At 36.0% G+C, this 22,549-nt stretch overlaps 1 protein-coding gene across 2 annotated transcripts; it reads left to right on the forward strand.

Moving 5' to 3' along the window:
- The first annotated feature begins 261 nt into the window (after positions 1–261).
- LOC127938827 (exocyst complex component 2) lies at positions 262–21,762 on the forward strand. 2 transcript variants are annotated; one of them, XM_052535725.1, is made up of 28 exons: positions 262–372; positions 2,534–2,662; positions 3,290–3,466; positions 3,754–3,880; positions 4,812–4,925; positions 5,014–5,138; positions 6,963–7,043; positions 7,658–7,803; positions 8,477–8,558; positions 8,677–8,779; positions 9,120–9,238; positions 10,734–10,838; positions 11,226–11,350; positions 11,445–11,513; positions 12,063–12,220; positions 12,874–12,995; positions 13,688–13,749; positions 13,845–13,925; positions 14,021–14,080; positions 14,170–14,231; positions 14,601–14,667; positions 17,319–17,435; positions 18,304–18,445; positions 19,251–19,306; positions 20,095–20,217; positions 20,313–20,374; positions 20,488–20,547; positions 21,439–21,762. In XM_052535725.1, the coding sequence occupies exons 2-28, from the start codon at positions 2,545–2,547 to the stop codon at positions 21,530–21,532; spliced, it is 2,757 nt and encodes a 918-aa protein (XP_052391685.1). In that variant the 5' UTR covers positions 262–372; positions 2,534–2,544; the 3' UTR covers positions 21,533–21,762. The 2 variants fall into 2 exon arrangements, with proteins under 2 accessions (XP_052391685.1, XP_052391684.1); XM_052535724.1 differs by having other exon boundaries at positions 280–372; positions 2,529–2,662.
- Positions 21,763–22,549: the final 787 nt, after the last annotated feature.

Raw genomic sequence — 22,549 nt, forward strand, 5'->3', positions numbered from 1 at the left:
TTGAAATATTATTCGACAAACCTACAACATATTCTTGCGATTTACCAAGTATAGGCCTATTTGTATTTTTATGACGATCAAAATTAAAAGTGCTAGATGTAGCCTTCTTTCATTCATTCTCCAGAAACATGAGCATTTAGCAAATAGCAAAATTTCAGATCATCAGTCTTCTTTTTCACTGCACTGTCATTTGTAGGCATAATTAAAAAATAAATACCAAATTCCTTAAAATTACATTACAGTTTACATCTACACTATGTGGCTCAATGTGATGCATTGGTCGTGTGTCTGTCACGTGATTCGTCGTGTGGGCGGGGCCTCAGCGTCTCAACCGGAACTGTTTTTCAGAAACTTTCTCCTGCCTTTATCTGTGTAAGTAATCGCAATGTTTTATTTTACCTTGCTTTGCAGATGATTAAGCAGGGTTCTTATTATGTGGAAAAACTGTGTTTTCAATGATTTCGTTGTCGTCGGCTTGTCAATTCTGTCGGCTTGTTTTTAGCATTAGCCAGTCAGCTATTGTCATCTGTCAGAGCTGCTGTTTATGTCCATGTTTTGTTTGACAACCTCACCATAATATATGTGAATTAGTTGTGTATTTTATCTTTGTGAAAATTCATGTTTGTTCTAATCAAAGAGGATAACAGTCTCCGTCAGTTCATTACTTTGTCAGTAATTACAAACTCAGTTTGAATGCATAATAATTTTAGCAAAGTAAGCGTATAAATCAAATTTGACTTAAGTATCTGTTTTGTTTCATTTCAAGGAGAGATCTAACATCTTGTTTTGTTTTGGGATCATGTTTCTTCCGTCTCATCTTAATAGCAGCAGCTTAAAATGCAGCCCAGGGCTCATGATGCTTTGCAAGAGCTCGGTTTTTGTCTGATGTATTATTATAGCTGAAATCATTATGCACATTGAAACCAGATTATAGCTAAATTGATAATGATACTTAATTATATATTTTTTAATGTGTTGATTTTTGAATGCATGTTTTCTATTTTTTCTTTTTGGTGTTTACTGGCTACAGCTTTTAGAGATAGAAGTAACACACTCACTGAGCTATATTATAGATATATTATAGATCAGTGAACACACTGCAAATCTATTTAAATCTATTTGTCTTGCAAACATAAACTTGCAGCAATTAATACAATTCTAGCCGATAAAATAAGGTTTTAAACATAAACTTGCAGCAATTAATAAAATTCTAGCCAATAAAATAAGGTTTTAATTATTTATATCATGGCCAATATTTAGAATTTATACTTTTGTGTCTAATAAAAGCACTAAGTAGTCATTTTGTAAATGTTGACAAATTATATGCAGTCAGCAGTATTATGGTGTCGTGTTAAATATTTTGTTCAAGCTCCTACTATTACATCTGGAGTGTTAATTTCTCCTGCTGAGAGAGTGTGTGCTGTAGGTGGGGGGTCACTGTGTTTATAAAGGGGACTGAGTGTTGATAGGATGGCGCTTAGTAATTTGTCTGAGACAAGCCCCTTATTCCATAGAGACTCTCAGGTGTCAGTCATCTAAGCAGTCAATCATTCCCAAATGTTGCCTCACAGAAGTGTGTGTGTGTTTGACTTTACCATTTTCGCTTCTATCAGACTTTGCTGTAACAGAGCAGTAGGCATTTTTTTACGTTTTTTTAAAATGTAATCCTTTTAATTGATTTTTTTTAATGTGATTTGTTTTACCCCTCATTTTTTTTATTTTTGTTTTGTCAAAAAATGCCAAGCCACTTAATAGACTTTTCCCCATTTTCATCTTTATTTATTTTCACAATTATTGTTGTCACTTTGACATTTTTGCCACACTTTTAAGTTTTGAATGAAAACGTGCTCATCATAAAAGAGGTGTATTTAAATCATAGTATGCATGAATTGCATTTTAGTGCACACCCAGACAAAAAAAAAAAATAATAATAACACAGGGCACCATTGACCTATGTAATCTATAAAGACAATTTTACTATTTACCAAGAAATTGGTATCATCATCATAATTCAGCAGTGAATATACATGTCAGACAGTTAGTTTATATTACTGCTAGACATGGCAAGACTTCTTCTGAAGCTGCACTGTGGACTCTGAAGGTCTGCTGTAGAACTCAACCATCACCCGGTCCCCCTTTATCTCTCTCTCTGGTCCATGCCAGAGACCACACAGACACAGAAACACACCCTACCAGACCACACAGACCGCCCTGGAGCTGTCAGTCTTGTGCTCCGTGTGGGTGTTTGTATACGAGAGAGAGCTTTTGTGACTGTTGCACGGGAAAAATGCCCTGATTTCTGAACTAGTATAGTGTATATACTATAGTGTAGCATCTGTGTCTCTCCGAACAGTAACACGCTTGCTCAGTGTAAGCTGGTTGGGTAGATTTATTTGTTCATGTCTAACAGTTTTTTAAATGCACTGAACGTGCTGAATCTTTTAATGTGTGGCTTTCAGCAGAGAATGCCTTTTTTTAAGAATGCCTCCTGAGCCTAAACAAAACACTTAGTGTTTACCTGTGTCTAGTCTAGGTGTGTAAAGGATGTCTCGTGCGCGCCAGCCTCCCTTGGTGACTGGCATCTCACCCAACGAGGGCGCGCCGTGGACCAAAGTCACTATTCGTGGAGAGAACCTGGGGACTGGACCCAATGATCTCATAGGTAATAAACATGTATATAGCCATTGCATTACAGATAAACACCCTCCGTTTGAACAAACATACACTAGAGTTCAAAGGTTTGGGGCAATTAAGCTTTATTTTAAGAAATTAATGTTTTTATTCCGCAAGGGCGCATTCAATTGATTATAAGTGACAGTGAAGATTTGACAAAAAAATCTATTTCAAATAAATGTTATTTTCAACTTTTAGATCACGGTTTATTATTAAAAATATTAAGCAGGATAATGATTTTCAGTATTGATAATAATAAGTAATAGTGATAATAATAGAAGTAAATACTATTTATAAATTGTAATAATATTTTAAAACATTTTTGGATTAGATAAGGGCAGTCTATGTGAGCACAGGAGACTTTTTGCAAAAACATGAAAATAAAGTCTTATTGTCCCCACACATCTGAACACTAAAATTCAGACATTTTCTAATTTTCACCCATTTTCTTCTGATTTAGCAAAGGGATAAGAAAGGAAAACGCATACATCCCACTGTTAATATGAATGTCTTCATAGAGAAATTATCAGTCTATTAAATCTGGGGGGGAAATAAATACATCGGTTTTGGCATTAACTTCCTTTTCTCTTGGTCTTTGTCTGTCTCTGTCTGTCAGGTCTGTCTATCTGTGGTCATAACTGCTTGCTGACAGCAGAATGGATGTTAGCTAGTAAGATAGTGTGTCGAGTGGGTCCAGCTAAAGATGACAAGGGCGAGATCATTGTGACCACCAAGAGCGGAGGCCGAGGGACGTCCACGGTCTCCTTCAAACTGCTCAAACCCGAGAGGATCGGTGAGACACACACTCACAGTGCCCTCTTAACTCATGTACACACACTTCGTGCATGTTTACAATGCTCAATCTTACAACGATGATTTCGGATCTCACATAAGAGTTTTTATTTTTGCATTGTCAGCATATTGTTGTGCATGTTAACACACACAGTGTCTGTTAAAGGCAAAATCATCATTTCGGTTTGATAGATACACACTCCTTGAATGTACACAGATGCTCTTTGAAGACGGCAATGGATTTTGAGCACTCAACCAATGAGTATGTGCATGTTTTTTTGTGTTTAGGCATTCTGGATCAATCTGCGGTCTGGGTTGATGAGTTGAATTACTATGACATGAGGACCGATCGCAACAAAGGAATCTCTCCTCTCTCGTTGAGGCCGGCCAACCCTTTGGGCATCGAAATAGACAAGTAAAGAAACATTCACAATTGAGTTTGTGTTGTCCTCTTATGAACTTAGAAAGTAAGACATTTACACCTACAACTAATCACATGTATTTCTCTACTCAACACACACTCACACACACATGCACATATGTGCTTCATTTCTGACTTTCTGATTAAAACACACACTCACATAGACCATAACAAATGCATTTCCTCACACACTTCACCCAAGAAGCACTGCCCTGTGTTTATAAGAGTGGACTGCTGTGTTTATAAGGAAGGAGGTTCAACAGAAAGTAGAAACAGCCCCATTGTGTGTATATCTTCTACCTGGATGAAGTCATTGGTACACCATTTCCTTAGATAGGAAGTGAATCTCTTCCTTTCCCTGACCTCTGCAGCATCTTTAACTATTTATTAATGCATATCTATATATTCAGTCAATGCATATCTATAGATACACTACAGTTCAAATGTTTGGGGTGGGTAACATTTTGTAATGTTTTATTTTTAATTTTTTTTTATCTTATGCTAACCAAGCCTGCATTTAAAATATAGTAAAAATGGTAATTTAAGAAATCTATTAATAATATTTTTTTAATAATATTTGTTCCTGTGATGGCAAAGCTGAATTTTCCACAGCCATTACTCCATTCTTCAGTGGCACATGATTCTTCAGAAGTGTTTCTAACATGTTGATTTTCTATTTCTTTCAAAAAATAAATCTCAAACTTTTTCAGCGGTATGTGAGTCTTATGTATTTCATCAGTCTATTCTGTGACACATCAAAAGACACTGTGGGTTGGCTTATGCAGTGCTGTTTATATGAGGACAGATCTGGTCTTGTTTTCTCTATAGTCTGGACTGTGGTAGATCAGATGGTCTATGATCTGTGGTGTTTTCGTGATGAGTCTTTATAGACCAGCTGTGTGGGTGTCTGTCTTCTGTTTTTCAGAGGGACGGTTCCTCTGAAGGATCTAGAGAACATGTTCCCTAGAATGAGCGGAGACTTCACTAGTGAGAATTTCTCTGCCACCTGGTACCTCATCGAGAACCATTCTTTAACCAGGTCGGTCTATATACCATCCATCTGTGCATTTGTTAATCTGCCAAAATAGATTTTTGTGTGATGTGTGTTATGTTTGTTGCTGTTTTAGCTTTGAGCAACTGCGTGCAGCTGTGGGAAATCTTAAGAAACAGGCCTGTAAGAAGAATGAGGGCAGTCTGGCCTACGTGAAAGGAGGTCTCAGCACTTTCTTTGAGGCTCAGGATGCTCTTGCAGGTATGTGTGCTTGGTGTGTACGTTAAAACATATAAATACAACCGTAAGTAATTCAGTTCTTGCAGTTGACTGAAGGGAACAGAAGCATATTTTAGTGAAACAGAATTTTGTGGGGGAAGTAATATAGGGTGGGACTGGATTGTGTCCATGAGGATTTTATTGCGTTTAGGTCATGTTGGAATGATTGTGTTGAAATTACTCATCCTGTGAATACAATGTTGTAATGACCATTGGAAAGCTCAGTATTTCTTTTGAGTTCTGGCTTTTTGAGTCAATTTGAATTAAAGACTGGAAGCACATTGCAATTGATTATAATCAGTTTCATTTGTGAATATAGACTGTATAGTATAGTTTTTTTTTTTTTTTTGACTTTTTGGATATATTCTGTGGACTTCTGATGAAGAATTGTTAAGCTTTTTTTCAATGGGTTGGCTTCTATATTAAGCTTTAAAAGTAAAGCTCAAATAGACTCATATAGTTGCATTGGACTTTTAATCAAGTTCTTTTTTTTTTTTTTTTTTTTTTGCATCTTCATTGTACACAGGTGTATGTGTCTCTATTCAGACTGCTGTCATCAGAGGTCAATGGCACTGTGCAGATTCTATTTTCCAAATCTGTCTGTGTGTGTGTTAGACTTTTCTTGGGTCACTTGTCTGGAGTCAAACAGAAGAACTATTCTTAGCACTGCGTTTCCATGTGATTGACATGCATGAGGACGGATAACAAGGCGTGGTTGTCATAATGTTTAGACGAGGTTGTAATAAGGTTGTCATTGTGCTGAGAGGAAACGAGAGAGCAGCAGACGGAAGCTGCACGGATTCCCAGAGAAGACTCCCAAAAACTTACCAGGCAGAAGTCAAAACATACCTCAGAGACAGAGGAAGTGTACCACATAGCATTCCGGACCCCGGGGGGAGCCGGAGGTTAGCCATGACGTCATTGTGTACAGAAGTTTCCCAAATCCAGATGTGGAGACAGAAAAGAGACTTCATTTAGTTTTTTTGTGCAATGGTTTATCTTCGTATTTAGCCACTCTATAGCATATATATATATATATATATATATATATATATATATATATATATATATATATATATATATATATATATATATATATATATATAATATATAATGTGTGTGTGTATGGCCTTAAAAAGTCTTATAATGTCTCAGATTCAGATTTGTCTAAATTAAGGTCATAAAAAGTCTTAAATATCTTAAATGGTATAACACAAGTCGTAATTATCATTTAAAAGATCTTAAATTTGGGTCAGAAAAACAGGAATTACGATACGGTCTATTGTGATTATTAAACATCAAAAGGCTGTGATTAAATAAATGTGAGGAACACATTTTCAACACATTGAAAGTCAATACACAGCATTGTTGCACGTTCTACAGGCTCGCGGTTTCAGAGCAGTTCGCAATCAGTGAATAGCACACATTTATGCCAAGTGATTGTATATGGTCTACTGTTGATGAATTATGACAGCGTTTACATTATGGCGTTTATATTGTAAAATGTTGTGTAGGTGGTTGTAAGAGTTCATATTTTATTTGCAAGTTGTAATTGTAATGCACAGACAATTCAAAAGAAGATTATATTTTGGGATTGTTTATAATTAAAACTCAAAAGCTTTTATTTGAAATATAAAGCGTTTGTAACATTATAAATGTCTTTACTATCACCTTTGATCAATTCATTGCATCATTGCTGAATGAAAGTATTCATTTCTGACCCCAAACTTTTAAACGGTAGTGGAAATGCTCTCAAACATGACTTTTTTTCTCATTCTCTCTCGCTCTCTCACTGTCTTTGTCTAGCTATCCATCAGAAGCTTGAATCGGATGGCACTGAGAAGGTGGAGGGCTCTATGACGCAGAGACTAGAGAACGTCCTTAACAGTAAGACATAAACCCAGACACATGCTCAAAATCACACACGATTACACAAAGCAGCTTAATTTAAGATCAGAGTTGCATATGCATTCTCTTTAGACCATCAAAGCCACACATTTCACGCAGACCTCGGCGTGTTTCTGTGAGTGCGTCTGCGTGTGTTCGAGACCACTCGTATCCCAATCATATCTCCATATCAATTCTCTCATGTGACGGAAGGTCAATAAACATGCTCGTTTCCTCCGAGCCGCACAAATAAACCAGTCACACACTGACGTGCTTTCATCGCAAGCCCCTCCTTATCCTCCTCGCCACCCATCTTTACAAGTACATTTAGATCTATGTTCTTACCAAAGCCACTTACTGCCTTTGACTCTCAGCCAATCACAAAGGGGCACAATAGTGGAAAAAAGGCTGGTGGGACTTTTATAGTGGTCATGGGGCTGGTTCTTATTAAATCTGACCAAAGGATTCCAGAATAGCCGACCACCCAAGAAGAGGGAGCGTAAGAGATCTTGAAATTATTTCGAACCGAATAAGGATGATTAAACCATTTTTTCATCAGCTGTTGTCCTTCTACACCCTTATCTCATCTCTTTCCATTTGCTCATTCTTCTCAGGAGCAAGTGAAACTGCTGACACCCTGTTTCAAGAAGTGTTGGGCAGAAAGGACAAGGCCGACTCCACACGCAGTGCTCTCAATGTCCTCCAGAGATTCAAATTTCTGTTTAATCTGCCACTCAACATTGAACGCAACATCCAGAAGGTGGCATCCCCCATTCATTCATACATGCATACATGCTGTACAGTTTGGGTACAGGGATATTTGGAATATTTATTTATTATATATATATTTATTCAGCAAGGACACATTAAACTGATCAAAAGGGACAGTAAAGACTTATGTTGTAAAGAAAATTAATAAATAAATAAATAAATAAAAAGATTTCTAATAAATGTAGTTCTTTTGATACTTCTGATTATCAAAGAATAAATGTTTAACAGTTTCCACAAAAATATTAAGCTGCACAACTGTTTTCAATATTGCTTATAATAAAAAAAAAGTTTGTTTCTTGAATACTAAATTCAGCATATTTGAATGATTTCTGAAAAATGTGACACTGAAGACTGACGTAATGGCTGCTGAAGATAATAATAATTTTAATTAAAAAGAAAAAAAAAAAAAAAAAAAAAATATATATATATATATATATATATATATATATATATATATATATATATAATAGTATTATGACAATATCTCATAATTATTATAAAATATTTTTGTATATAAAAATGTATCAAAAAAACTGCAGCAGAAGTGACTTCTTTTAAAAACACTGCAAAATCGTACCACCCGAAATCGTATACTTTGTGAGAAATAATAATGATCTCTGAATGCTAAACTGACTGTATGTATGTGTATGGTTTCCTTCCAGGGCGATTACGACGTTGTTATAAATGATTATGAGAAAGCCAAATCTCTTTTTGGGAACACAGAGGTCCCTGTCTTTAAGAAAGGTGATCTGATCTTCACTGATAATCATTTATAACATATATTAATATGAGACGCATATATTCACATTACCTGTAGTACTGTGTAAATGTTAAAAAAGATTCTCTGCATATCTATTTGTAGTGTATTCGGAGGTGGAGACGCGGGTGGAAACCCTGAGGAAACTGCTTTTGGATAAACTTCTGGAGACGCCATCCACTCTACATGATCAGAAACGCTATATCAGGTGTGTTAAAGCTCACGTTATTCATCACCTGTGACCGGGGTTTTCATGCTTTTTGATGCCAGGGAAATATTAAAAACATACTGTGTGAGAAATCAATAGAATTTTCAATCTTTCCTGTCACTTTTGATCAACTTAATGTATCATTCCTGAATAAAAGTATTCATTTCTTACTTACCCCAAGCTTATGAGTGGTAGTGAAAATATTTGATATTTAATTATTTATTTTAAGTAATTACATTCCCTGACTTACATGACTTGTCATTGTGAGAGGGGTTTAAGGGGTCCTGAAAAAGGACATCATTATATAGCTCTAATGATTCTCTCTCTTTTTTTACTCAAGATACCTGTCGGATCTACATGCTCCAGGTGACCCAGCATGGCAATGTATAGTCGCTCAACATAAGTGGATCCTGCAGCTGATGCAAAACTGTAAAGAAGATTATATCAAAGAGCAGAAAGGTACACACACTCATGCAGATAGTTTGAAATAAATTGATGGGTCCTCTACAACTCCGACGAGTGAAAGCAGTGTGTGTGTTCTGCCCTGTGTGTGTTTGTTTAGATAGAGAGCAGCCCGTGTGTGGTCTGGTCATGACCTTATAGAGAACAGGAAGTCCACAGAGCGCTATAGTGTGGCAGAGTGGGTGGGGGGGGGGGGGTTGCTGTAGAGAGAGACAGACATCGGGGAATACAAGGAGAGAGAGGAGCATAGATAAACGCAGGAGATGATTGGAAACCTGGATCAACACCAGCATTTTTTTTTATCAAAAGAAAGAGTAAATATCCAAGTGGCTGAATGGTATACATCTTTATCTGTGAGAAAGAAACATGACATGTGTACACCATGTGGACATATTGAATGTTTCAGATTATATCAACAATTTAATCAAGACTTAGGAAGAGTCCCAGAAAGATCTTTAGTGCCATCTACTGTCAGAGAAGAGCTGCTGCATGAGGGGTGTGCAGAGGAGCCAATATCTCTATCTGTAACAATTTCAAAATGATCTGTATCAGGATAAAATCCGGAAGTGGGCGGGGCTTTACCCAGATGTTCACACAATTACTGAAAACCGTTATTTCAATGAATTTACAGCCTATATTTTTTCTTTATAGTTATCATAAAAAAAATATTCCTTGTATAACTGATAAAATAATATTTTTCATTATGATAATAACATTTAAATATCTTCTGACTGTCTGATTTGAAAGCCTCATATAGACAGTCCTTTGAGGTGTAGTACGGTTGGGCTTCAGGTGACCGAGTTTGAATCCAAGCTCAGGGACCTGTCCTGATTAAAATGTTTTAATTAAAACAGTAGTAATAGATGTTAATAAAAGTAAAATAAGAGGAATATATTTAACTCTGTGTACTGAGTAATCTCAGGTGAAACCACAGCCTCAAATAAGAGGAGGCTGACTCTATAACTAGCAGATTAAAAAACTTTGAGGTTGAAAAATATAAAAAATAAAACTTTTTACTGTGCATATAAATGTAAATCTGTAAAAATTTAGTACCTGCATAAATGCCATCTCTGAGAGAGATTAAGACATGTAGCCTATCATACCAAGTTTAAAATATTTTAATAACATATCAAGCAGTAGAACATGTATATGTATCTTAGTTTATTATTAGGCTAGAGCTGGTTTGGTTTCTGAGCAAAGCGCACAAAGTCACTTTGCATAAAAGCATTTGCCTCATTATTTGCGCTCAAATCACTGGGAAAAAAAGAAAGAAAAAAAACACAGATTGAAAGAGTGCAGCATCATCTAGACCTATTTCCCCATGAGCAAGGCTCAAAATATGCCTTCATCTACATCCGTCCATGAGTGGAGCATGAATTGGCACTCTTAACTGAGTGTGTGGGGTTAACCGAAACCCTTTATTTTATAAACATGATTCATTGTTAAATGCTGACGTGTGTAGATAAGGATTCATCGTGTCTCTCTGTGTCAGTGGGTGGTGTCGGTTTAGAGCTGGATCGCTCCTCAGCCCTGAACAGGATCAGCCTCTCAGCTCCAGTGAAGAGAGGAGGCAGCTTCCAGACACCTAAAGATGACTGTGAGTACAACATCAGAATGATTAACATATGATTTCTGAAGGATCGTGTGCTGCTGACAAATTCAGCTCTGCCGCCAAAGGCATAAAATTGTTTTCAGTTATAATAAAATAGAAAACCGTTATTTTAATTTGTTATAATATTCCACAATATAATAGTTTTTACTGCTTTTAGCTTGTTGAGGATAATATACTTCTTTCAAAGACAATAAAAAAAATCGTACACATATTATATACAGGTATATAGTAATGTATGATTTTCGGCTAATTTGAAACTGCACCTAGTTAGCATGAGTTGTGAAAGTCACAGAAAGCTCATCGTCAGTCACTTTAATTTCAGAAACCGAATGCTGCTGTCTTCATAACATTATATCATACATATTTTCTCAGCGAGGCTCTATAAGAGTCCTCAGCAGGTGAGGTTTGTGGAGAAGCTCTCAGACGTGGTCATCAGTCAGCTGCCCAACTTCTGGAAACTGTGGATCTCTTACGTCAACGGCAGTCTGTTCAGTGAGGTAGATGCATGGACAAATAGACTCAGACGTGTTCGAAACAAAGGTTAATGTAATCATGCTTTGATAATCTTGTTGACTGTGTTGTCTTGGACAGACGGGAGAGAAGTCTGGTCAGGTGGAGAAGTTAAAGAAGAACGCCCGGCAAAGACAGAATGACTTTAAGGTCAGTAAAGCAGCTGGAATGGTTTTGAGCTTGTGGTCCTGAAATTAAGAGTGTGTGCATGAGCCACTAAGGTTCAAGAGTAGTGATGCACCAAAATTTATGAAACTGAAAATATTTGGCCCAAAAATGAATTTTCAGTTTCATCTGAAACTGTTTAGAGGGCTAAATCATTAACGGAAACTGTTGTTTAATCTCCGTTTCTTCCATAGCGCATTTTGATATAGTGAACATGTCATATTGATGAACCAAAATCAGAATAAGCATGAATATCATGAACATCAGTAGATATGTTGAAAGGCACAATATTTATATTTACTCAACCTGTTGTCTTAAAAGACAATTTATACAGTAACCATTTAAATCTTTAGATTTCAACAATAATTATAGCAGAAACAGAATTATATAATTACAAAGATGATAAAAACATCGCCTTTTGTGCAATTTAATTGTTTATATACAACTCTTTTAGCTTTTATCTGAGTGTTGATTATTAAATTACAATTATTTTTGAAAAACCTTGATGGGTTTGGCACAATTGATTGTGTTTAGGGCATGATCGAGGAGGTGACCTGTCGTCTGGTGCAGCTGGTTCGAGGGGCTCTGTTACCCTCCTCTCTTACTGAGCAGCAGCTGAGGCAGTATGGAGGCTGGGACACCAAAACCCCTCTCAGTGGAGCCTGGCTCACTCAGGTCATCCACACCGTCAGGTATGTGAGGGAGGTTGGAGTAGAAATGTAGCAATTAGTAATCGGTCAAAATGAAAATTCATAGCCAAAAACTAATTTGCTGATTGCATACTCTTCTGTCGACGTAAAGGGACCGTTCACCCAGAAATGAAAACTCTGTCCTTAATAGTTACCATCATGTCATTCCATGAAAAACAAAAGAAAAAAATTTGTGAAGTCTCCGTGTGTGTGTTTTTTGTGCATACAGTGGATGTCAGTCATGGCCAAAATTGTCTGATAACCAACATTATAAAAAAAAAAAAAAAAAATTATATTGCACAAAAGAAAGTCAGTCATTAAGGGTTAAGTAAATGATGGCACAATTTTATTTTTGGGTAAACTATCCCTTTAAGCAAGTGTGTTGTTTTGTGGTTAATGTGAAACATAAAACCTTTTTTTTTTTTCAGTCATCATGATCATTCAAATGTTACATTATATCCAGCTAAACTAGGATCATTGCAGATGCGGGCTGCTGTTTTTTATGTCACAGATGCTGTTTTTAAATGTTTAAGTACAGGTTTCTGTTGGCATTTTCAGCCTTTTTTCCCCCCATTCAGTTTGCAGAAATTTCAGTACATCCTTGTTCATCCTCTGCTTGTGTTTTCACACAAAACTCATTTGATTTAATCTCTTAGGTTAAGTCTGGAAGCTCTGTCAGCTTTAGAGATTCCTAATGACTTGCTGCAGGTGATTCAGGATTTACTTCAGGACCTGCGTGTGCACTGTCTGCTGACCACACTACAGCACGCTGAAGAGGGTAAAACTACACATACACTCAGCTTTTGTAAATGTCTTATATTTCAGACAAACAATGGCATGAGATTGCTGAACTATTCTACAGAGTATTTTCTTAAAATGCCTTGCAGATAAGGTTATTGGTCAACACTGATAATCTCAAGATGGACTGACCGAAATATCAGTCTATCACTGATGTAGATTGCTCCAGATGCAAACAATAGAGGGAGCTCTAGAGCTCTCAACTAAATATATTTGCATTCAAGTTTAGAATAAACAACTTATTAGTCATTTTAGGATTTTATGAAGACAGGTGTAGTGAACTAAAGTTTTATTCACAGAATGAACCATAGATAAATTGGTGAACACTAGCTTGTCAACATCTGGAGCAGTATAAACTAATTTTTTAGTCATTTCAAAACCTCACAAAATTGCACAAAAACCCCTGCATCTTCTCTTTTGCAAAATACTACTAATTTCTAAATTACGGCTTAAATTCTACTGTCTATCACTAGGATTTTGATTCTGAGGATGTTTAGTTCGATTTTACTGTAAATATGTACTTTTTTGTTATAACTAATAGCCAAATACTTTTTAAAAAAACTAGCTTCCCCAATTAAAGTAGTTTCCTTAATACAGAGGATGAGAGAATGGGGGAAGTGAGTTTTCAATGTTATTGATTATTTAATATTGATTATACTTTGTGTTATTTAGACGTTAAGAGACTTGCAGAAAAAGAAGACTGGGTTGTGGACAATGAAGGAATCACGTCACTGGTAAATCTTTAGCTTTTAGTATATTTGATCTAGTTCATTTCATTCTAAAAATGTGAAAATCCAAACCTTGAGGATGAATGGTGTGTCTGTTTCAGCCGGCACAGTTTGAGCAGTGTATGGTTCAGATGCTGCAGTCTCTGAAGGAGCCCATGGAATGTAAACCCGGAGAGATCAATGTACAAATATTCACACGACACTCGTCCTCTGCCCTTCTACTGCAGATTATATGGAGAGTGATTAGTGTCATGTGTTTCTGTCTTTTCGTTCTCAGATCTTTAATCTGGATGTGGTTCAAGACAAAGCTTGTGAGCAGTGTGTTTCTATAATGAAGGTACTGTGTTCTCGTTTCTGTGTATGTTGGGATTTGTAAATGTAATCCATGCTGAATAAAAATAATATGTATGTCTCTGCTTGGTACAGGTCTTTATTAAGTGCCTTGAGCATCTCAGCACCAAGACTGATGGAGAAACTGGCACCTCTCAGTGAGTTTTATTGTATATTAAGTTTATTATGTAATATATTATATATACCTTTTCAACAGTAATTTTGATTTAATGACTCTAAAAATAGCAAATGGTGTAAAGTTCTGTAAAAAATATATTTCATAAAATTAATATTTTTTAAGTATTGCATTTTTCATTGTTGTGCTGCAAATTTTTTTCAGGCAAGTCTGAACAGCTTTGTGTCACTGAGACATATATATATATATATATATATATATATATATATATATATATATATATATATATATATATATATATATATATATATATATACATATATATATATATTGTTTAGTCTGAATGTTTAAGTTTACAGTGGGAGTATGATATCAAGGTTTTCTCTTTCAGTTTGTCTGTGGACTTGGCCTCGCCTGATCTTTTTGGAAGCATCCAAGAAGACTTTGTTTCAAAACCAGTAAGGCCATTTCCCCCTCCCCTCCTGATTTCCAGCTTTGTCCATGTTCTTTCTCTCTATTTACATGAATAATGCATATTTAAAAGAGTACTGTGCTATAAAACACATACAGAGAGTTTTATTATTCATATTAAAAATATAAATTGTGGCCTAGCAGTTAGCACATCAAGCTGTGGTGCTCATATGGGAGATAAGGGTTTGAATCTGACATGCGTTGGATACTCATTACATTCCTCACTCTTCACTTTTTTTGTATATCCACTTTCCCTGTCAATAAAATGTCAAAAATGGCCACATAAATAAACTGCAGTATGTGTAGACTGGTTAGCTGATTACTACATCAAGTAGCCCTATGTGGTATTTATTCACAGTAAACTGCAGAGGTGGATGTCACTATGTGACAGGATATTTGAGTACGGAGAATAGGAAGTGAGTTTAGATAACAGCTGCCTTCATGCTACTCTGACATGCTCTGCTTCTCACTTTATTTTAAATGATTTCTCTCTGACTGAAATCCAAATAACACTGTTGATGTTTATCTGAACCACAGTGTCAGTGTATTACTAAAAACTGAAAACATGATAGACTGAGAAAAAGAGAGAGAGAGAGAGAGTTTAAAAATGATCAAATCGAAACCTTGTTGATTAAAGATATTCAGAGACCTCAACTAACCTTGAGTGCTTCCTCCCTCTATTAAACCCTCCTTTTAAAAAAACTTTTTTTGAGGCATTTCTTTATATATATTTGCAATTATGGGCTGGGTATTGATTCAGATGTCCAGATTTGATTTTGATTCACAAGCTCTTGATTGGTATTTTCATATTTAATAACTTTTTTTTATTTTTCTATTTTTGTATAGGGTCCTTTTTTTAAACAAGAATAGGGCCATATGAAATATTTATATGAGCTATCAGAGCAGCTAGGGATGAAATTTGTATATTCATATCATTGTAGTGAGAAGACCGAGGTTGAAAACACCACGAGCGTCATCCGTGCTGGCGTAAACAAAACGCCATTCATTCATTCATCCATTCATTCATTCATTGATTAAATTATGGTGCCTTTACGTGTAATGTCAAATGCTTCCACAGATTTGTAGAGTATTGCAAATCATGGTTTGTTCTTGTCAACAGTATCTCTGCCATAATAAGCACTGAATGAATGACAAGCTTTCTGTTGTAACATTGCATTTAAAAAAAAACATTAATCGAAATATCTATTTTTGCCCAGCCTTACAACTATCTAGTCATGCAAGGGGGATTTTTAGTGTCCATAAGAAGTAAGTTCCTTTAAGTTTAAGTGTCCTAGCAGAGCAGCCACGGGTATAGTTCATAACATCAACTTATGGACATGTTCCAGTAACATTTGACAACCAGAAAATATGCAAATACTTTTTGTGCCAATTTTAAACTATACATATGTGACCATGAACTACAAAACCAGTCATAATGGTCAATTTTTCAAAATTGAGATTTATACATCATCTGAAAGCTGAATAAATAAGCTTTTTCGTTGATGTATGGTTTGTTAGGATAAGATATAACTAGATACAACTATTTGAAAATCTAGAATCTGAGAAATAAAAAATAAAAATTATAATAATATTGAGAAAATTGCCTTTAAAGTTGTCCAAATGAATTTCCTAGCAATGCATATATTACTATTCAGAAATTAAGTTTTGATATATTTACAGTAGGAAATTTACAAAATATCTTCATAGAACATGATCTTTACTTAATATACTAATTATTTTTGCCATAAAATAAAAATCAATAATTCTGACAATGTATTTTTGGCTATTGCTACAAATATACCCCTGTGGTCCAGGGTCACAAATGATGTTGGTTTGTAATTTGAAACGTGACATCTTAGTTAAAATATTTGCACAGTATATCAAATAAATGCAATTATTTATTTATTTTTTTGTAAAATAGTGCAAAAACAAACAAACAGTAAAATACTATTTTTAGTAAAATCCCACTGTCTTTGTGTGTGTGTGTGTTATTTATTAGTTTGTTAAGAAACCTTTTCCCAAGAAAACATCCTGTGTTCCGTTGTGGATGCTTTTGTCACAGTTTCCATCTGCAACACAGCAAACATTTGAATATCATGCACAGGAGTCATGTGTTGTGAAAAATAGCAGCTTTTTCTTCAGAGAGCACATGGGGTTTCCCCAAGCCTGCAGTGGAAGAGCTGCAGGTTTCCCCTCTGTCTCTCTCACTTTCTCTCTCTCTCTCTCTCTCTCTCTCTCTCTCTCTCTCTCTCTCCTTCACAGACTGGTTTATGGTTAAGTAGAGGCACAAACATACCCAATCATATCTGTTATAGTACTGCTCCACAAACTGTCGTTCAACTGTATGCATATAAATGAACAAGTTTGGGGTTACTAGGTCTCTTATGCTCACCAAGGCTGCATTTATTTGATCAGATATACAGTTAAAACAGTCATTATATGAAATGTTATTACAATTTAAAAGGACTTTTCTTTTTGAACATATTATAAAAAAAAAAAAAATTATTGCTGTATGTAAAGCTCAAGTCTTAGGTGTCACGTGATCCTTCAGAAGTCATTCAAAATCTTTCTCTAGATATCTATATGTTCATTGTAACTGATTCAGTTGCTATGTGTTTGTTTATTCTGGCTCATGTAGGAGCAACTTCTCCTCATCATCCTAAGTAACTGTCAGTATCTGGAGAGGCACACGTTTCTCAATCTGGCTGAGCACCTGGAGAAGAACGGCTTCACCACTGCAGAGAAGATCATCAGGGTACACAAACACATGCACACTTCCCTTTTACTCCAGTCCAAAGTTGACATTTTCTTTTCTTTTGTCTCAGTGATAACAGATGTGTTTCCAAGTGTGATCATTTCTGTGTATTTTAGTGAAGTGAGAATGACTCATGTAGATTGAGGAGAAGCTTGAGGGTTTTTCATGGTGGCATTACAACTCACTCAAGATGGTGATGGGTGAGGGGTCATGCCCTCGTGAAAGGTTATGGTTGGCCTTTCCAGTAAATGCAGATGGTTTTAGTGAAAGAGTGTGTTGGGCTCAACGGGTTTGTGTAAATCAATAAAATATGATGAAAATACTCTGCATTGCACCTTTCAGAGAAATTGAACTCTGAATAAGAGCTTGGAGAGCCCACAGAAGAGGTTTATTACATGGTGATAAAGTATCTCTGACATATTTATCTTAGTACAGACAAGAAATAATAATTGATTATTGATCTTGTGTTATAGTGGTATTCAGAATGATTTAGAGCTGCATCTCTATTACTTTTGTTAATTGTGATGAAGGATTTGAACAAACCATTTACTTGTTAACAATTAACAACAATTGGACTGCTTCTCAGAGAAGACTGACACACATCTGTCAGGACAGATGTCCATCTCTGGTGTGACACAGAGTTCCCGCAGATTTTGTTCCCTTTTGAGATGGTGATTTCCATTCTGGTTTTTGAGGACTTCCCTAAATTCAACACACATCAAAATGATGGACATGCATGAGTGTTCCCTACTCATTCTGCAAGAAGTGTGTGATGTAAATGGTTTCTTAAGGTCACATGTACTTCAGGAGATAATCTTGTATGATCAGTGGTTTGTAATTGAACTGAAAGCATGCTCTTGTTCTTCAGGTCAGCATAGACGCATTGAGACAGCTGGATGAATATCTGTTTGAGACGTACATCGAGAAAAAAACGGATCCTATTGTCGGCTCTCTGGAGCCTGGCATCTATGCCGGATACTTTGACTGGAAGGACTGCCTTCCACCTACAGGTATTACACACCTCAATAATGTAATGTTGAAAACCCTCTGTGGACGTTTCTAGAAGACTTTGTCTATTTGAAACACCATCACCCTGGAGATGGTACTAATAGAGAAATATCCACACACACTTTTGCTAGTCTTATATCTGCAGTTTCAGTTTGCCGTCATTGTTTTTATGTCAGTTTCAGTTATGGTAATGTATGTGTGTGTGTGTGTGTATTGATCGGGTGTGTTGGTGCATACTTTACTAAATGCAATGGTTTATGTGAATCATTTGTGAACTTACAAGAATGCTTCCTGCTTCTGAGATGTTATAAGAAGAACTTGTTGAACTGTGTAAAACCTACTTTTCTCCACAACTGCTCTGAATTAGCTCCCAAAATAGACAAACCAACATTATTAGACATGAATGTACACTTCCATTCAAAAGTTTGGGATAAATATGTATTTTTTTTAGTATATATATACTTTTATTAAAGGAATAGTAAACCCAAAAATGAAAAATCTGTCATTAGTTACTCAGCATCATGTCATTCCAAACCCGCAAGACCTTCATCCATCTTCAGAACACAAATGAAGATATTTTTGATGAAATCCGAGAGCTTTCTGACCCTGCATAGACTGCAATGCAACTGAAACATTCAAGGCACAGAAATGTAATAAGGACATCGTTAACATAGTACATGTACCAGAGTGGTTCAACCCTACTTGTATGAAGTTATGAGAATAGCTTTTGTTTGCAAAGAATACAAAATTACTTCTCTCGTAGCTTGATCTACCTTTCCTCATTCCCTTTCTCTCTTTCTGACCCAGGTGTGAGGAGCTATTTGAAGGAGGCTTTGGTCAGCATCATCTCTGTTCATGCTGAGGTGAGATGCTCAAACCTTCAGTTCGACAAATCGCTCATCTGCTTTAAAAATACCCTGTTAGACATGATAACTATAAAGATAACAATATAGTTCTAAATATCGTTCTCAATATTAAGGAATAGCAGAGTCCAAACCGCAGCTATAGTGATAAATTGTGGTGTGAACAGGCCTTTTATCACCTTTTATCACCTTTTCTGTTCCAAAACCTTGTGAGCTACTTACATAGACAGGATTTAAAAGCGTTATGTTTACACTTTCAATTCTAAAAAGTAAGCAGCAACAATGTGTTTGATTATAAGTTATCTTGTTTTAGCCAAATTCTAAGACCGCATCACATGTTTTCTTTGCGGATAAGACAATTCCAGAATTCAATTTGACAAGTTATTGGAAAAAATAAAAATATTAATTTGACGAAATGTACAATCAACTGTAAACATACACTGCTATTTGAGGGGTTGGTTACAATTTTTAATGACCATTTCTTAAAGGGATAGTTCACCTAAAAATGAAAGCCACCCCATGATTTACTTGTCCTCAAGCCATCCTATGTGTAGATGACTTTCTTCGTTCAGACGAATGCAATCAGAGTTATATTGAAAATTGTCCTGGCTCTTCCAAGCTTTATAACAGCAGTGAATAGTGGTGGATATCTTAAAGCCCAAAAAGTGCATCCATCCAGTTATTACCATTTCAAAATTAATAATTGCAATATTTAAAATGTAATTTCTTTCTGTGATTGCAAAGCTGAATAGACCGTCCCAAAGAATATCTGTTTTTTTTTTTTTTAGGTTTTCACAGTTTCCAAGGAGCTGGTTTCGCGTGTAATATCAAAGATCATTGAGGCTGTAGCTGAAGAAATGAGCCGCCTGATGCAGTGTGTGTCCTCCTTTAGTAAAAACGGTGCACTGCAGGTACAAGTCACTTATTGGGACAGTTAACATTTGATCTTAAGATATTGAAAGTCAAAATCATCGTTTTTCTCCATCATAAATATTTCTCTTTCTAGGCACGTCTGGAAATCTGTGCACTGCGAGACGCCATAGAGCCCTACCTCACATCAGAGAGCCTGTAAGACATAAACACACTCAACAACAGATGTTTTAATACAATTAAAACCTAAACGTGTTAGTATGATAATGTGGGTGTGTAATGTTGACTCATATGTCTCCTCTGTGTCTCAGCACTAGTTTTAAGCAGGCATTGGAAGTTCTCCCACAGCTACAGAGTGGAGCTGACAAGAAGTAAGTTATCACAGTAACATTTGGAAGTTTCAGTCAAATACATACCGAATGTTATACTTCACCCTGAAAAACTCAAAAAATATTAGTCATCAGAGATGATGATAATTAGAGCATGACATGACATGTCCAAGTGACATTGTTTGGTTCAGTCATGTAGCAAATTAGCTCTAAAGGGAAATTTTGATAAATAATTACAATTTATTCAGTTTGATTATAACTATTTATATCAGCTGACAGTAGTAACTGTAGCTGAATTGATATTACAAACAACTAATCTGTTTGTCCAGCGAACATTCAGTGTAATTTCATATCAGCTCTAAGAAATTTTATTTTTATTTAACTTTCTTACAGTACTAATGCAGTAGAGCATGTAGCAAAATCAGGAATCAATGAAGTGAAATTGTTCTGCATGCAGTGACAGAATCAAAAACTCACAAATACATACACACGGGAGTTAAAGTGGATGAATGAAACCATTTGAGAAACCAGAAAGTGCCGTTATGGAAAATGGGTCACTTAACCACCTGAGCAGAAACCATCAATTTTGCAATGAGGTCTACAACTTATACTAAACCTCTTGTTTCATTTAGTTAAATGTACGATACTTGCATTGCCTTGGTCGTTGAACGTCTTTCTTGTGATAACCAAGTACTGTGTTTATTTTTTCAAAATACATTTATACTTTTATACATTGTACTACCATTAATACTACCATCAAAAAAACAACCCCCCCAAAAAAGGAATTGAACGGATTGTCCTGACACAATAGTGCAATAAGTAAAGATATCAGACATATTTAAAATAAGTACAGATGTTTAGTGATAATTTTGTTTATTGAGGGTAAATTTGGCTTGTTTTATAGTTTATCTCTATCTCTCTCTCTTTTCTCAGACTCTTGGAGGAGCTACTGAATAAGTTTAAGAGTAGTATGAAGCTCCAGCTTAATTGCTTCAAGTCTGCCTCTTTCCAGCCTGTGAAGCGATAAACCTTCACAAATCCAAAATTTCAACAGCGCCTCTGAGTTGTAACACTAAGACACCATTTCAGTTTTAAAAACCATTAAAAGTCAATTTAGTGCCACTAACATTCCCTTTTGTACTTGCTGATTTCCGCTTGTTTTCTTGTAAGCATGTAGTGGCCTGTTAATAAATAATCTGAAAAGTCTCTTTGTCCAATTGTACATTAAAAGCCAAAATAAAATGATTTTCTCTTGCACATTGGGTTTTCTGCAAATGTTAATGTTGCTAGAGTAATTGCAAGATATGTGTTTTTGTGTGTGAGAGAGTGAGTTTTGCTCTTAGCAGATGGAACTGTTGAGTTCTGAAATGACTCTTTTTATCAAGAGAGTCGTTTTGTGTTGAAGTCTATTATGACCACACGATCAGCGATTCATGCACACACCCTGTCTAGTGTCAGACAGAAAGATTCACACCCTGCCCCTCCTCAGCAGTGCAAGGGTAATTTTACCTGTCCCAGGAGGAAGTGTTCAGTATTGGGAGGTGTCCTTTACTGTAAACTGCTATTAAGTGCTGTGTGACCAAGCATTGGCACGTGGTTTAGGAGTTTAAGATATAACTGACTAGAAAACAAGATGAGTGGAAAGTTCTCGCAGGCTCCCAATATGCCTTCAGAAACTCTCCACAACTGAATATTTGTTTCTACTTTTGTCCTATCATAACATATTCCGTTATTTGTGTAAACCTGAAAAGGTGCTGCGAAGTGATGCAAGCATAGCTTTTTCCCAACACTCAGAGTGTTGTTTGTTGATTTCTATTCTTCTAAATTAAGAACGCTTAACACCCACTCATTTAAGGGAAGCAATTTGACAGAAGAGCGTCAAAGCCGCGTGCGGCACCAGGTGAAAGAGTGGGTGTAGTGATCTCAGGCTCTACAGCTTAAGGGAAGTTTTTAATGATTGCACCTTTCCGCTCTGTAGGCAGCGGAAAATGATCCAAAACATGTTTATGTGCTAATGTAGAGCCGTGAGTCCAAAGACAGTGGA

This window comes from Carassius gibelio, chromosome A20, assembly GCF_023724105.1.
Source record: "Carassius gibelio isolate Cgi1373 ecotype wild population from Czech Republic chromosome A20, carGib1.2-hapl.c, whole genome shotgun sequence".
In the NCBI taxonomy this organism is placed as follows: domain Eukaryota; kingdom Metazoa; phylum Chordata; class Actinopteri; order Cypriniformes; family Cyprinidae; genus Carassius; species Carassius gibelio.